Raw genomic sequence first — 18076 nt, forward strand, 5'->3', positions numbered from 1 at the left:
AGAGGTATGTGACTAACCCGAGGTCATCCAGTAAGTGGTGGAGCTAGGATTCAAACCAAGCAGTTCAATCCCTGAGTCTGTGCTCTTAACTCCTATATTCGTCTTCACCACAAGTGAAACAAATCACCACTAGTCAGTGGCTGAAAACAAGACAAGTTTATTATCTTACAGTTCTGGAGGTCAGAAGTCCAAAATAAGTCTCCCTGGCTTAAAATCAAGGTGTTGGCAGGGCTGCGTTTCTTCTGGAGGCTCTAGGAGAAAATCCATTTCTTTCTTCTTTTCCATCTGCTAGAGGCCCCTTCCTCCACCCTCAAAACCAGCAGCATCAGCCTGAGTATCACACTGCCATCCAACTAATTCTCACTCTCTCTTCCAATTATGAGGATTCTCAGGATTATACTGGGCCCCCCTGGATAATCCCAGATCCACTCCTCATCTCAAAGTCAACCGATTTACACCTCACTTCTCCCTGGAACCCAGTGTTCCCTCCCCTCACAACGCATTGGCTGGTTCATGGATTAGAGCATGGACGTTACTGGGAGCCATTCCACCTATGACAACGATCATACCTCCCTACAGACAGGTTCCTGTTTGTTAGGTCCTGCCTTCTTAAAATCAAGCATCTGTAACTCAAAACAGGACTCCAGATGTGGTTAACTGTCCAGGTCATCACGTGATGGGTCACTAACAATGGTCCTCTTGCCAAATGAGAGTAACAGTGATTTTGAAGATTTACTGAGGAAACAGGTATGTGATTGGCAGTTTCTAGGATATAGCAAGTGGTCAGTAAGTCTTGTTACAGGCCACAGGCACTCGGCATCGTGGCATCTGTATCATACTGTTGGCTGGCTGAGATGTACAAGAGCAACAGCCAGTTCATAGTGACATCACAGGTCACGGGGAAGATGACCTGTGAGTTTTAATGAACCAGGAGGCTAGTGAAATTTGGAATAAAACTAAGGTGGATATAAAGAATCTGAAATAAAAATCATGTGATTCTATCAAGGGAGGTTTCATGGATAAAGGCATAAAATGCATAATTAAGTTTGCAGATAATATAAAATGGCTGGACTCTTATGACTCTAGATCACTTTAAACTGCAGATTTTTATATTCAGTACATTAACTACGCCTTATTGTTCTAACATCCACAAAGAGGACTAAATACATTTCCTATGTTCTCATTCCATCTTTTTTTTTTTTTTTTTTTTAATGAAAATAGCACAAGGGCGCCTGGGTGGCCCAGTTGGTTAAGCGTCGGCCTTCAGCCCAGGTCCTGATCCCAGGGTCCTGGGATCAAGCCCCACGGCGGGCTCCCTGCTCAGTGGGGAGCCTGCTTCTCCCTCTGCCTGCCGCTCCCCCTGCCTGTGCTCTCTTTCTCTCTCTCTGTCAAATAAATAAATAAAATCTTTAAAAATTTTTTTAAAATAAATGAAAATAGTGCAAGTACAAAGCCCTAAGGCAAACTGCAGAAATTTCTCTCCATGTTTACATGGATTTCCATTTAGCTCCTTAAAATTGAGCATTTTTATCCAACTATTTAAGATTTCACCTATAGATATTACCTGGTCTACTTTTTCCCATATTGTCTCTAACAAGGCCACAACAGACACTTTGCAGGAATGAAGACATGTCTAAAAGAGAAAGGCTGGTAAAATGACTGAATAAACCATAAATGAATAAAATGGGCATCATGTTAGGGAAATGACCAGAGAACAAGCAATGCAGAGACTCCTATCCTGTCCACAGGACACCCCATACAATGGTTGCTTTGGGCGAATGCAGGCCTGCTATTGCCACATTCATGGAGAAGCCAGAGATTAGGATTTTACATGAAATCTAAGGGTATGCAAATTTTGGCTCAAATTTTAGAAATAAGCAAAAACAGTGAAGTCAAACAAAATCCATCATGAGCCATTTTATGACCTCTAGCTGGTCTCTTGGACTTTCCATGGGACCAGCCCAGTAATATGTTGCTTTAGAGCATTTGTCTGTGGTGGACAAGACTGGCTTCTAGTGTTATGTTCTTTCTTATAAACAATCACAAACCATCACTTTAATCATGTTTTTCAGGATGTTGTCAGGGAACAATATCTAAGATTGACACTGATCACTTTGACATTTACAAATCTGCAATCGTATGTAAACTGCCTCAATTTCTAGCTTCTCCCTTGATTCTTCCCTTCCCTCCACCAACCCTCTGGTTTCTTATTTACTATCTCAATAAACTCCTGATGCAAAGACCCTGGCTTCTCTGTCAATCTATTACAGATTGACGGGTATTACATACAGGTATTACAACCTATACCTACAGGTGCTACACGGTCTTCCATCAAAACAAACTCTGACCACTTCCTCCATTCCCAATATTGTCACCATCACCTCTTGCCTGAACCACTGTATTAGTCAGAGTTCTCTAGACAACAGAACAAGATACATATATCTATAGAAAGAGACTTATTTTAAGGAACTGGCTCATGTGATTATGGAGGCTGAGAAGTCCCGTGATCTGCCCATCTACAAGCTGGACACCCAGGAGAGCTGATGGTCTACTTCCAGTGCGTGTCCAGAATCCTGAGAACCAGCAGAGTCAATGAAATGTTCCATTTGAAAGTAAGTTCCAGTTTCAAAGCTGGCAAGCTCCAGACCCAAGAAAAGCCAATGTTTCAGTTCTTGCAGTTGGGCAGGAGTAGCTTCCTCTGACTCACAGGAGGACTGACATTTTTGTTGTAGTCAGCCCTTTGACTGATTATATGAGGCCCACCCACATTAGGGAGAACAATCTGCTTTCCACAATCTCCAAATTCCAGTGTTCATCTCATCCAAAGGCACCCTCACAGACAGATGCAGAATAATGTAATAATGTCTAACTGATTATCTGGACACTCCATGGCCAGTCAAGCTGACACAAAATTAGTCATTCAACTACCAAAACGGTTCTTTAACTGGCCTTCTTGCTTCTCTTCTTGATTTCCTTCAGTCTATTGTTCACACACCAACTTGTGATTTTTTATTTTCACATTTTATTGGGGTAGAATTCACATACAAATCATAAATTTAAAGGGTACAATTCAACGATTTTTAGTATAGTCACAGATATGTTCATCCTTTACCACAGGCATCCAATGATCTCTAATAACAAATTAAACCACTCTCAAAAGCCCCCAGTGGCTTCTCATCATGCTAGGAGTAAAATATGATCTACTCACCAAAGCCTATGAAGCCTTATACAACCTTGCTGGCCCATCCCTATCTGCCTCACTTAGTGACAGACCCACAGTCTTCCTGAACCAGCTTGATCCTGCCTTGATCCTCCCTGTCTTCCTTCTGTCTCAAAAAGTCCCATGATCCCCATATTTTCCCCCTCCCTCACTTCATTCAGGTCCCTGGTCAAATGTCAACTCCAGAAATAAGATATCTCTGAGCACTTTTTTTTTTATGTTATGTTAGTCACCATACAGTACATCATTAGTTTTTGATGTAGTGTTCCATGATTCATTGTTTGCATATAACACCCAGTGCTTCATGCAATACGTGCCCTCCTTAATACCCATCACTGGGCGCAGTAGTGCAATTGCTGGGTCATAGGGTATCTGAGCACCTTTTCTGAAATACTTCTCATACACTCACTCAATCACTCTCTACCCATTCACTTTATTTTTTCAGTGTAATTATTGGCAACTGACAAGGTATTATACATTCTGCATGACAACTGTTAGTACCTTACAGGTTATTATTGACCTATTGATTATGCTCCATTAGGGAGGAACTTTCTCTGCCTTATTTGTGGCTGTGTTCCAAGTTCCTAGAATAGTACCTGACACATAGGTGTCCAATAAATACTTTTAGGGAGGGCCTAAGACCCATCAAATGACCAATGTGCTCATACCAGTCTGACATCTGGGTTCTACTTCTTATTTAACCTCATTTGATCTGTTTCCAATTTCTACATAACAAAAGTTTCCTAAAGAGAGATGTTCTAAGCATTTTAGTATCTTAATAAAACTATCATGTAAGATATAATCCTACTCTGAATCAATTTTTCTTTGACTCTACAAGTTAATCATGTTGTTGCGTTAGGAATTCTAATTCATTAATGTTTTTTTAAAAGGTTGCCCTCAAGGCTGAAAGTTGGCATATGTTCATCTTATATTTAAAAACAAGTTTTGGAACTCTAGGGAAGTGCTCCTAAACGTGTGCCAATGCCATGACTAAGAAATGGTGTCTCAAAATAAAACAGGAGTTTCCTGATTTACAGTGCTGCGTCAGTATGAGGGTACTGGAAACAACTTTAAATATTGACACTAAGTTTTTAGGTTTCCATTCTTAGTGATACTTACCTTTACTGGGAGTCAGAGAGAAGTAAGGAGACAAGGAGACTCTTGAGGAAATCACCTAAAATTTCTTTATAAATAACTCAGTTATCATGGACTTATTTATCTGCCATTTATATGGAGGTATTAAGGCATTTGGATATTTAATATCTACTATTTGTTACCTTGAAAACAGCCAAAGCATAATCCCCATTTAGTCTGTTTTCTCGACTTAATTATTGGATAACCCCAAAATACTTCAAAATACTGATGGTGATCCACAAAAATTCCAATATACTTTGGAAAAAAATTAAAGTACAACCACAGAAAATATCATTTTCAATGCATAAAGTGGACTTATTTTTAGTAAATGGCTAGCTTTTATGCTATAATCTCTTCCATAAATGTAAGAATACATTAAATAATGGCAACACTAGAGTATTCTTCCTGTAACTTCATTAAGAAAAAGTATTCCACATTTTTGTTATTGGTGTTCTGTTTTTAAAGAAAATAATCAGATTGACAAACTAGAAAAATAAAAATGGTTTAAATTTTATTGTTTGAGGCATAATTATACAACCTGTAATAGTGGTCTACCCTCCCTTTGAGATAAAAGGATTTCTTTAGTGCAGTTTTTATCCTGAAACCATAATTGAGCAATTTTAATCAAGTTTATTGATATCATTTAACCTCCCCTGTCTCTATCAGGAAATGTAAGAAAAAAAAAAAAATCATTTAACTCAATAAAACACTAAGGTCTGATTCCACATCTATGAAATTGTTCCAGTACAGTGATAGGGGAGAAATGAACAACAATTAAAAACATGGTCATTTATAGGGGCGCCTGGGTGGCTCAGTTGTTAAGCATCTGCCTTCGGCTCAGGTCATGATCCCAGGGTCCTGGGATCGAGTCCCACATCGGGCTCCCTGCTCCGCGGGAAGCCCGCTTCTCCCTCTCCCACTCCCCCTGCTTGTGTTCCTGCTCTCACTATGTCTCTCTCTGTCAAATAAATAAATAAAATCTTTAAAAAAAAAAAAAAAAAACATGGTCATTTATAAAATATCTAGCCTTCATTTGTTATCAACTGTGAGGAAAATGAGAACATGAAGACTAAGAGTTAAGGCAGAAATAGCGTTATGGGAGGGGACCTCGTCAATGTTGTCCCCCATCCATTTGGAGATGGGGATCATGGCAGCCAGAATCAGCTCAGCATGAATGCTGCTCTTACATGGCTACGCAATCAAAAAGCAACAATGAGTGATTCAAAAAGATTTTACTTGGTGGAAGCCTCTCCCAAATGTGCTAGGTGGAGAGCTCAAACAAATCTACAAAATCAGCAATAAAATTCAAGAACAGAAAATAGACATTATTGATCTTAGCATTAAATGATTATTTTACATGCACTCTATGATACCATCTTCCCATATCTTTCCATGGTGTCACTTTTTACCAGGTTTTATATACATCAACATCAAAATACATTCACAAATGTATCTTGTTTATTACCAACTAGAGAGAGATCCCCTCTGAAACACATACTGAGTTTGACCCAGTAAAGAGCAATCCTTAGTCACTACTCTTTTAAGCAAAGCATGTGTTGGTTGTTCATCCAAGTCACATTCTAATGTTCCCTGAGTATTTTCTTTTCAACCATACAAAATTTATTCCTGCCTCCTAACCAGAGAAGTGCCCCCTTGAATGAAAATAATAATTATATTCATTCTTCCTATATTATTTCAACTTGGATAAGAAAGGAGAGGAAAAAGAAGTGGGCTTTTTCCCTGAAAACACTCTTGTCTTGAGGTCTCACATTTTGGTTTTATTTGTAAAAGAGCTCACAAGCTCAGTGTCCCACAAACCTCCCCTCTCCCAACCCCCTTGTTCCCCTCGCTCTGGGGAAAAAGAGTAGGCTACATATAGTCACTGCCTGAGAGTGGGTTTTTAAAACTATGATAAAACCTGGATGAGAATATTTAAATTGTATAGCAGATTCCTCAGGTGCACTTTCTATTACTGCTAGAAGGGAACAACTAGATGTTTCAATAGTGACCTTGGCACAGACTAGGTCACACTATTTTGCTGATGCCCAAGTGTACAGTGAGTAAAGATTAATCAGGAATAATTTTACACAGGCACAAGAACATTAACCACTAACAACCTTTTGAAAAATGGCAGTAAGAATGGACCCACAGACTGGTGTTATTTCTTGAAGCAACAATTATGAACACAAGAGAAACGGACACGTCCAACAGCTTAAGCTACCTGGCGTCTTTGCCCACTTCCTGCATTCTATAGCATTCATGAGGAGACAACCTTCCCAGTCTCTATAGTCACACCTTACGCATTCCAGTCTCAAAAATAATCTGAAAGAGTAACCCTTTAGAGGAAAGATGCTCAAATTCAGCTCATATTTTTGAAGCAAGTGTGGATATACTGAAGAGACTGAGAGAGAGGGGCAGGGCGGGGGGCAGAGGGAGAGGGAGAGAGAATCTTAAGCAGGCTCCACACCCAGCACAGAGCCGGTGCTGGGCTCCATCTCACGACCCTGAGATCATGACCTGAGCAGAAATCAAGAGTCAGATGCTTAACTGACGGAGCCACCCAGGCACCCCAAGAAGATTTTTCTATTAAGCCCACTAATAGACACAAACTTTCAAACAAACAAATGATTCAAACCAAATTTTCTAGAATACCATTGCTTTTCTAAGAGAAACTGCAATTGAAATGGCAGGCATAAGTAGATCACTCAAATCTATACTCAGTAAGCAAACTAGCCCATGTAAAGGGGTATTGTTTACTTTCTTAACTCTTTAGCTCCGTGGCTCTTAGTCAGGGATGATCTTACCCCATCAGGGTCATTGTCAATGTCAGAAGACATTTTTAGCTGTCATAACTTTGGGGTGGGGAACATGGTGTTACTGGCATCTAGTGAGTAGAGTCCAGGGAAGCTACTAAACATTTTACAATGCACAAGAAAGACCCCCCCAACAAGGAATTATCAGGCCCAAAATGTCAATAGTCAGTGGTGCCAAGGTTGAGCAACCTTGCTTTAGTAAATACAATTAAATCATTAGGGGTCCAAGACAACTGTAAGTCTTAGGGTTAATAACTTCTTTGATATTCTCTACACACATTGTATTTCATGCACGTTAAGACATCAGATGGTAAACATTATTCTGGTTCAATGGCTCTTTTCACCATCAGAATATCTTGCTTGTTTCTCAGGGTTTTGTTTTGAGGTTGAATTTTTTAATTCCCAAATACACTTTTAGTTTTGCGTTTCAATGAATTGAACATACCCACACTGGTTAATTTTTTGGAAAACTCTTGGTGAGATTTTTTTAGCATGGCTTTGTGAAGAATATAAAGAATAGAAAAGATAGAGAAAAATGTATTTCTTTAAAAATTAAAACTTAGTCAAGTGAGAAAAACTGTATCTCTAGATCTATGAGAACATGGTTAATGTCTTCCCAAAGACAAAACATTCATAAAATAATGTGATTGTTTCAAGCAAAGCATTCAGTGTATTTCTAAATCAGCTAAACACCTCTCTTCATATTGTCATTGCTCAGAGGATATTCCAGGTGTTTCACATAGGGCCATCTATAAACAGTAAATCCAGTGCCTTGGCTTCAAAGCTAAATACAATAACATGGCATGAAATGGATGAAAGTTATAGCAGAAGGAAAGAGAGTAAGAAGGGAGTGATGGAAAACAGGGCTTGGAGCATAGAAATTGTATAATTCTTACTATATTTAACTTAATGTTATCTACCCCAGAGAAACCTCATTCACAGAACCCTCTTTAACCCACACACTTGAACTCAGTGAGCCAAAGGCTACCGACACTCCTAACCACAGCCCATTTTGCCAAGACGACACTCTTCTCAAGGAACGCATCCACCAGCTGCCTAGTGACCTATGATATCTGTAGCCTGGAAAGACAAGGTAATTTGATCTATTCAGATTCTTCTCTTGGGAACCTCAACTGAGAGACATCATTTCCTGTTTGCAATGGGGCAGAAAAAGTAATCATGTGGAATGTGATTGTCATATTTATGGCTGAACACCAAATTAATGACAGAGTCCTCTGAAAATTCCTTAAAATAAAACACTTCATCTCACTTAGCTTGAAAGCATCTCTGCTCTTTGTTACTAAAAAAGCATTAACTGCATATAAAACTGGTGAATCAGATTAAGATCTTTGGATGTACCAATGTCACTTTCCTGGTTTTAATATTATATCACAGTTATGCAAAATGTTACCATGGGGGAAACTGGGTGAAAGACACAGAGGACCTCTCTGTACTGTTTTTTTTTTTTCCCCCCAACTTCCTGTGAATCTCTATTTATTTTAAAATAAAAAGTTTTTTTTTTTAAACAAGTATTAAATTTAAAAAAAAAAAAAAACACTTGCCTATTTATATTAGTTTCCTAGCACTGCGATGACAAAGTCCCACAAACTGGGTAGCTTAAAACAAAGATTTATTGGGCGCCTGGGTGGCTCAGATGGTTAAGCATCTGCCTTCGGCTCAGGTCATGATCCCGGGGTCCTGGGATCAAGTCCCGCATCGGGCTCCCTGCTCGGCGGGAAGCCTGCTTCTCTCTCTCCCACTCCCCCTGCTTGTGTTCCTTCTCTCGCTTTGCCTCTCTCTGTCAAATATATAAATAAAATCTTTAAAAAAAAAAATTAAATTTAAAAAAAAAAAACAAAAAAAAAAAAACAAAGATTTATTGTCCCTCAGTTCTGGAGGCTCAAAGTCCAAAATCAAGGTGTCCACAAAGCCATGATTCCATGAAACCTGTAAGGAAACTATTCCTTGCCCCTTCCAGCTTCCGGTGGCTTGTTGGCAATCTTTGGTTCTCCTTGCCTATACATGCCTCACCCCAGTCCTCCGCTGTCACATGGCATTCTTCCTGGGTGTACCTGTCTTCACATAGTCATCTTCTAATAAGGACGTCATACTAGATTAGGGGCCCACCCTACTCCATTATGACCTCAGCTTTACTAAGTACATCATCTGCAACAATCCTATTCACAAATAAGGTCACATTCTGAGGTACTGGGGTTTAGGACTTCAAAATATTATGTTTGGGGGAAGGCACAATTCAACCTATAATACTATCCCTTCAAAGATCTAATTCGAGAGCTTACTATTTTTCACAATTGAAAACTTTTCCACTTATTCATTAAAAAAAATCTTTGGAGGCATCTGGATGGCTCAGTTGGTAAAGTGTCTGCCTTAGGCTAGGGTCATGATCTCAGGGTCCTGGGATGGAGCCCAGCGTCAGGCTTTCTGCTCGGTGGGGAGTTTGTTTCTCCCTCTCCCTCTGGGCTCTCTCTCTCTCTCTCTCAGTTGCTCTCTCTCAAGTAAATAAATAAAATCTTTAAAAAATAAATCTTTTACCTCCAAATGTATCAGTCATTATGTTAGTTGCTGTGAACACAGAAATTACTAGTATAAAGAGTCCAGCTTGGGTTTTTTATCTTTCTTCTATACACATCAAAAACAAAGGCTTCTGACATATTCCTTGAGGAATTTTTGAGGTCAATCTTCATAGTCCAACTATGAGTGCTCATAAGTGTTCAACAAATGTCAGTCTATTATAATTCTCTGCAGCACATTTATATCTGGTGATTTCTTGCTCATTTGCTAATTTATTTGCTAGATCCTGCTCTACCACTAAAATGTAAGCTTTTTGAGGATAATGTCCTTACCTGTTTTTATTCCTCCAATATATCCCTATAAACTAGAAAAGTTCTCAACCTAGTAGGCACTCAATTATTTGTTTAAAAAATTAATATGCAACAAAACAACATTCATTTAGCATCTGTATGTCAGACTACCTATATAATCCCTTTCTATCCACATATGACAACCTTACCAGCTAGATGCTGGAGCTCTAATGCACACTTCAAATTGAGGCTTCAAGAAATTTTGACATAACCATCCTGACACACAAGTATGAGAAGGAGTCAAATGAGGCACGATGACAACTTCAAACCAAGTATAGCCCAATTCTGCAACTGCAGTTATTCTTATGCTCCTACATCCCATTGAAAATGCTCAGTGTCCTGTATTTGGGAAATCATCCCAGTTAATGTTCCGGAAATACATTTCATTTTAGTGTCTAGAGATAAAATCCAAACCAGATAGAATTTCCATGCTTGAAATAGAAATAGTTGGAGAGATGTTTGGATTTAAATATAAAATACATTTGGCTTTCATCTAATCATAGAATCAGAAGATTGAATAAAAGCTCTAGTGGCCAATAACAACAAACCACCACAATTCAAGTATTCCAAATATGAAGGGTGTTTGAAATCAAAGGCTAATTTCATTTACAATGTGTGTAATTGATCCAAGAAATGACAATTCAAAATCTAAACATTAAAGTAAGAATAACTCGAGCCACTTGAAAAAACTTTCAATATGATTCAAACTTTTAATTTTCACAGAAGTTATTTCATAAAAATGATTTTCATGTAAGGCTTTATTTTTATTAAACTGAATGTTTCTTCCTAGGAAGAATCAAAAACCAAATTTCTTCAATTTTATTCTTAAAGTAATATCTTCTGACTTGCTATATTAGTAGAAGTAATTCATACATATATGTATATTGCTACACAGTCATATATACATATCTTCATATAATATATGCATACATGATAGTTTTTTATACCTAACCAAATTTGAGACCAATAAAAATATGTCATGACAGAAATCATGTCATGATAGAAATGGAATAGAAATAACTTGGTAAGAAAGAAGGAATTAATATTATATATAATTAATGTGTATATATATATATATATAAATTCCAGGTAGTAGCTGTGTTAAACTTCAGTGTTTTACAAAATTAATTTTTTTAAATTGACTCCTGTCATCAGCCTTGATTCTTAGGGGTTGCTAACATTTTGAAAATAACCCATCATTTGTACTTAATTATAAATTACTTTTTTTTCAAAGATACAGCCCCACCTTTTTATTGGTCTTTCAATTATTGATCCAGTAGAGTATCTATATAATGACAGTGTGAGGTATTTTTCATATACAGAATCCAAATTTAAAGCTAGAAAGAATCTAGAGACTTATCCCATAGTCATCTGATAGGCAGTATTACTAAGGCAACAGAAGATAGTGACCTACCCAATATCACACAGAACTCTGGTAGGAAATCTATGATATAAAGCAAACTTGTTGCAAATACACGCCAAGATCTGCAGGCTAAGTGAGGGTTATGCATAAGCATGAAGCAACAGAAACGTAACAACTGGGGAACATCTAGAGTTTCCCTAAAGTGTGGTCAACTGGCAAACAAAATGTGCAGGGCTGAGCTTCAGAAAGAAGGTGATCATAAACAAATGCAATTTGTGGAAGAAATAAGCTAAGAAAGGGGATATATGAAGTTTGAGGGCACAAAAAGCAAAACAAACAACAATAAAAAATAAAAGTCTCCCAGCAGAAGGGAAACAGAAAAAACTGAAGATATAGGAGGACATCACTAAAAACACTTTCCTTGAGCAAGAAACCCCAAACCTGATTTCTATGATAATTCCAGATAAGAGTACCAGTCTATGCTCATCGTTTTACATTTTGAAAACAAACAAATCCAGTTTTGAAGATAATTTTTTACTTACCAAACCTGCTATTGGTGTGGATAATCTATTGATCTTCTTAATGACGCCAGGTTTAAGTTTATTAACCAAACTGAAAGTAAATAAAGAAATAATATATGCAATTACAAGAATGCCAGTATCAGTTTCATATTCTTTTTAACATTTTCAAAAATCTTGTATATCATTAGTCCATCCCCCATATGTGATTCAGAGCCAAGAGCACAATAAAAGGCAAACAACCAAGAAAACAAGTCAAGAAACAAAGTAAGAAGAACCTCACTGCAAACAATGGTGAGTGTGCTCTCAGACCATATAGACACACTGCTATACTCAAAGCCATGTCCCTAAAAATAGTTCCACATTTGTTAAAGGTAGTATTTGATTCTGTTCCAAGAGCCAGTTTAAGAATCTCTTTCATTACAATAATCTAGTTCTCTTGGACCTAAGAATAATTTTTTCTATTAATCATTTTTATTAATTTTTTTCCTCAAACTGTTTTTTATTTTAAAAGGTAATTTCAAACCACATTATTTTTCCAGATTTGTTTACTGAAGTATAGTTGACACATAATATATTAGTTTCAGGTGTACAACACAGTGGTTAGACATTTATATACATTATGAAATGATCACTATTATAAGTCTAGTTACCATCTGTCATCATACAAAGTAATTATATTATTGACTATATTCCCTATAACTATATAATATATATGTCTATATTCCCTATATTCCCTTTACATCTCCATGACTTATTTATTTTATTATCAGAGTGTATACCTCTTAATCCCACTTCACCCATTCTCCCTACCCCTGCCCCTCTGGCAACTATCAGTTTGTTCTCTGTATTTATGAGTCTATTTCTGTTTGTTTTGTGTTTTAGATTCTACATGTAAATGAAATCATACAGTATTTATCTTTCTCTGTCTGACTTATTTCACTTAGCATAATATTCCCTAGATCTATCCATGGGTACAAAATACAACTGTATTTTGCCAGATTTAAAGGGTGCAGTGGAACTCATCCTAATGGCCAGCTAGTTCTTGCTGGTAACTCATTAAAATATGTGAGTGATTGCTTTGTTACCATAACAGAATGACTGGATAAAAATTAAATGTACCAGAACTCCCCAAAATGGACTAACAGTTACTTCAGAATCTAATACTGAACACATTAAAGTTGCTATGACAGAATCTGCAAAGATATCCATAAGTCTCTACATTCCAGAACACGAGGAAAGAAGCCACCTTTGAAGACTGTAACTTAGAGTACAATTCTTGGTTCTAAATCTAGTTATTGTGAACTTTATGCTTTTTTGTTGCTGTTCAATGATACAGTCTAAGCCTTAGAGACATTTAATACTATAGTAATGCTTTTCTACTAATGCTAGCTTGGTTAATTAATCATTAGTCACTGTCAGAAAACAGTAATTTAAAACATGCTTTTCCTATTCAATAATCTAGCTACAAAAAGCAATTCTTTATTCTGTAAACAGAGCTCCAAAAAGAAAGCAAATATAGGAGAAAGAATCAAACATTCTTAATTTACTGGTCTCCTCTTCACAATGGGCAACAGAAAAGAAAAAAAAAAAATCTGACACTTGTGGAATGTCACTCCTTCAACATTCCAGAGATTTATATATACACTTGAATGTGCTAAAAATAAAGAAGACAAAAGTCTCAATTTAATAACCTTCAGAATGTTGTTCAGCAGGATTCAAAATTACACAATGATGGCTTACGAAGATTTAGTCTGGTGAACAAAAGATGTTTTTTTTGTTTTCATAGTTTCTTCACACAAAGATCTTCAGACAACTTAATATAAATAAAATTGCCCCCTCAATTAAGCATTTCCTAGAACTGTTACCCTCTGATTCCTAATTTCTTGTTTGTGCACTGAAAGCCAGGTAGGAAGGAAGGCTTTCTCCCTTCATAGCTGAATTATTTTTCTTTAATGGCTCGCCGAGAAGCTAGAAAAAAATTTGAGCAGGCTTCTAAGAAATGACAGTTCCAAATTAATTCTTCTAGTTGTTCCCTATTTACTAGGTATGCAATGTATAGAAGCACTAATAACTGGAACATTACTTAATAGCAACATTATTCTGGCATAGTATAAATCAAAAAATTCATAGACTTGTTGACCACTAGCTTGGCAGTGACTTTCCTACGGTAAATTGGATCTTAAAATGTAATCTTTCAGGATGCCTGGGTGGCTCAGTCGGTTAAGCAGGTTAAGTGTCTGCCTTTGGCTCAAGTCAGGATCCCAGCCAGGCGCCCTGCTCAGCAGGAAGCCTGCTTCTCCCTTTCCCTCTGCCCATCCACCCTGCTGCTCAAGCATGTGCGCACGTGCTCGCTCACTCTCCCTCCCTCCCTTTCTCTCGCTCTCACTCTCTCAAATAAATAAATAAAATCTTTAAAAAAAAAATGTAATCTTTCAGTGACATAAAAATTAGAGACTAAAAAGAGTTGGGCCAAATTATCAAATGTCAGGAAAGTCTGGCATCGGTTGTCTTTATTGGAGGAAGAGTGTCATAAATTCCTCCCCCGCCCATTTGAGTCACTGATGACTTTGGCCAGATCATTCAATTTACCTGTTTACTTCACTTACCATTTTTATATTACAGTGTTAGCAATACCAAGAGCATTTTTTAAAAACACTTTCTGGAATGGATAATAACACAGCCTACACTCAATCGAGGCAGCAAAAGGAAGGGATTGAAGGAAGTAAAGGAACCAGCACAGATAAATGATGTCTCCCAAAAATGAGTTGCTTCCTCCCTCATCAGAAGTTTCCACAGCTGTTAGTTACACAGAAGCAACATACACACTGTGGACTGGCTTCCTTTTCTACTCCGGAGCCTCCTAGTATGCGTACAAACACAGAAATAACCACAAGGCAAAAACAACACTCTGCATAACACACAAACTACCCTGTAAAAGTTGTGCACTAGACAAAAACGCTGTTTTACTTTGTCAAATGTTAAAATGGTACCAGTTCTAAGCACTAGAGCATGGAGAAAATGCACATATGGTTTTGGCAACTACTGAACATCCAATCAAATTATGAATCACAAATAATGATTTTCACATAACAATTAAAGGAAAACCTTTTAGGGTATTTCTTCTAGGGAGGAAAATACCCTACATTTCATAATTTCAAATTAGATTCCATAAAATTGAAACTTCTGTGAAATTTAAGGATATCTTAAAAAAGTAGGGGCATAGTCTTATACCAAATAAAATACAAGTGCCACACAAGGGAGATACTACTATCTTTTATAAATAGAACTTCTTTGCATAATAAGGGTTCTTCAATTACACATGTGGAATTCGTAAAGGCAACACTCACTTGAGGTCACTGGCTCTATTTAAGAATCATATAACATGATAACCTTCCAGTTGCCTCTGTACACAAGGAAGCAGAGGCAGTCAAGGGACCATTTTATCTGCCTGCAAGCCCACCATTCCTCTAATCCTAAGTATAATTATACCTCAACTCCCCCAAGCCTTCCCTCAGGCCATGGCATAAACCCAGTTATGTGCTTTGCTAGCACATCAGAGGTTTGCTCTTTTGGTAAGATTAAAACCAGAAGAGAAAACACCTAGTCATTTGCTATCTCCGGTGGTAGACCACACTGGCAAAAGCCTGCAACCCCTCTCCTTCAGCTCATCCCTGCATTGTTGCCTGCTTCCTTTTCTTCTTCTCTCCAAAACACCCTCCCACTTCCTCCAACGGGAGCTGAGTTACATAACAGATGCTCGAAGGCTGCCTCTGTTCTGAAACCTTGTCACCAGTGTATGCGTCCTGACTTTAAATATAACTCAGAGGTGACACTCCAAGAAAACTGTACATAAAGTTCAGTGTAACATCTAGATCAGTTATAAATGGTTTCAATGAGAACTAGAATTTGGTGCTCTCTTAGTCTCCAGAAACTAGTTCCAAATGCCAAACCTCATCTCCCCTTTATCAGAAAGCTCTTCAGCAGGGACACCTTTCAATTTCCTATTTCTGAAGATTTTTTCCAAATGTCCTAGAGACACTGACCTCAAAGAGCATATCAATACATTGAGAGTGAACTTTCTAACCTATGAATTATTTGGTCAGTCAGTCACACATACATATTTCTATTACCTTTCTGCTGACTACATTTTCTAAATATATATCCCCACATTAGTCAAATTTTCTTATTAGTAACTACATTTTTAAAATTTTTTTAAAGATTTTATTTATTTATTTGACAGAGAGACTGCAAGAGAGGGAACACAAGCAGGGGGAGTGGGAGAGGGAGAAGCAGGCTGCCCACCGAGCAGGGAGCCCGATGCGGGGCTCGATCCCAGGACCCTGGGATCATGACCTGAGCCAAAGGCAGATGCTTAATGACTGAGCCACCCAGGCGCCCCTTGGTAACTACATTTTAAAAGATGTAATGAAGACATTATATATTTCCTTACAAATTAAAGAACAATGATTTTTTTATCTGTTATTTAGCACATCTTCATTTGCCTAGTTTTCTTCTAGATGCAACTCTGCCCACAAATATTTGAATGCTTACTAAAGACAGAGCACTGCACTAATCAGACAGTGAAACTGCTAAGTACAAGGAAATTCTCTCCTTCCAAATATCTCCTTAACACTTAGCGGTGCACCTGGTATTGCGTAGGTGCTTTAAATATATTTGCAAAAACCCGCTATCTAACTTCTAATACAGAAATTTTTCTGTGATTCAAAACCTCTATCTTCTTTACAGAAATAAAATTAGAAAAATGTTACCTTTTCATTTCACTCAAATGTGAGAAATGGTTTTTAGCTTTCCCCAAAACGGACACCTCCCCTCTGTTAGGTTTTCTGTTGCCAGACAAGTCAAACCTTGATGTTGTTTCTCTTGTCAAATGTTGACCAAGAGAATAAACTCTCTATCAGATATATTAATTTAGACAAGTTATCTTAAGCAAATCCTTTACTAAGACTTTTCATTAATTACCTCCATTTAAATGCATAAGCTATAATATCTCTAAAATAAAAACCACTCTGAGTAGTTAGTGATCACACTTCCTTGGGTAAAATAAGAAGCATATATAATCTAAAATTTTAAAGTTTGGGGCACGTGGGTGGCTCAGTTAAGCATCCAACTCTTGATTTTGGCTCAGGTCGTGATCTCAGGATTGTAAGATTGAGCTGCATCTGGCTCCATGCTGGGTGTGGAGCCTGCTTAAGATTCTCTCTCTCCCTCTCCCTCAGCCCTTTCCCCCTTCTCTAAAAAAAAAAAAAAAAAATTAAAGTTTAAAAGCATTCAATATAAAAATTTATGGTCACCTTAATACTTTCAAAGACTGGTAGTAAAATTAATATGTTTAATTTCTAAAATTCCTGTGGTAATTTTGAATAGTGCTGAGTTGGAACACAAATAGTTAACAATAAGTGCTAAGATGGGAAAGTGTGCAAGAGCAACAAGTCAGTATCAATACACCTGACGATTCTAGTTTTATTATGATAGGACTCTCTTATTTAGCCTCCCTGTTACGCCCGAAGCATCCTGAAGTGAGTTGAGCAAAGCTTGAGAGGTCTGAAAACGGACCCAAGACATTTCTGAATACCACATCAATAGCGAAATGCATCTAGCAGGGGGACTATGAGTTCCAGCCCTGGTTCTGCTGTTTACTACTAAGTGACATCTCTAAATTCCTCTCCACCCCTTCATGCAAATGAGAGTGATACGTTATTCTCTTATGTGGACTTGGGTTCACTCCAATTTTCGCCACTGTGAAAATGCTTCCGATGCAGGTCTGTACGCATACCTTCATCCCTTACAGTTTCCTATATTCTATTTCTAGAAATAAAATCAACAGTGTCAAGCTCTTGATACTTGTCTGGAAAGGAACTTGGCAATGCGAAATCAATTGACTTTTGGGCCAGCAGGTAGCATTCACGTGCCCACCTCACCGCGCAGGCTAGACCCGCAGTGCGGTCCGTCTGCGCCTGCGCACCGCACTCACCGCACGATCTTCCACAGAGAGGCCCTGCCTTTCTAACCACCACTCTTCAGGGATGTACAAGATCTCACCGATTTTATCTATCACACTATAGATATTTAAGTTGTTTTTGATATTTTCCACTAGGAAGAAGCTTTATACATATTTCCCCCAT

At 37.7% G+C, this 18076-nt stretch overlaps 1 protein-coding gene across 2 annotated transcripts in view; it reads right to left on the reverse strand.

Annotated features, from left to right (window-relative positions):
• Positions 1 to 18076, reverse strand: part of LMO7 (LIM domain 7) — a 197782-nt gene that overhangs the window by 104225 nt on the left and 75481 nt on the right. For both annotated transcript variants that reach the window (XM_032402836.1, XM_032402833.1), the window contains exon 4: positions 11955 to 12024. In XM_032402836.1, coding sequence (XP_032258727.1) covers positions 11955 to 12024 — 70 coding nt within the window. The remainder of the gene's footprint in view (positions 1 to 11954; positions 12025 to 18076) is intronic.

This window comes from Phoca vitulina, unplaced genomic scaffold, assembly GCF_004348235.1.
Source record: "Phoca vitulina isolate PV1807 unplaced genomic scaffold, GSC_HSeal_1.0 scaffold5, whole genome shotgun sequence".
Lineage (NCBI taxonomy): Eukaryota > Metazoa > Chordata > Mammalia > Carnivora > Phocidae > Phoca > Phoca vitulina.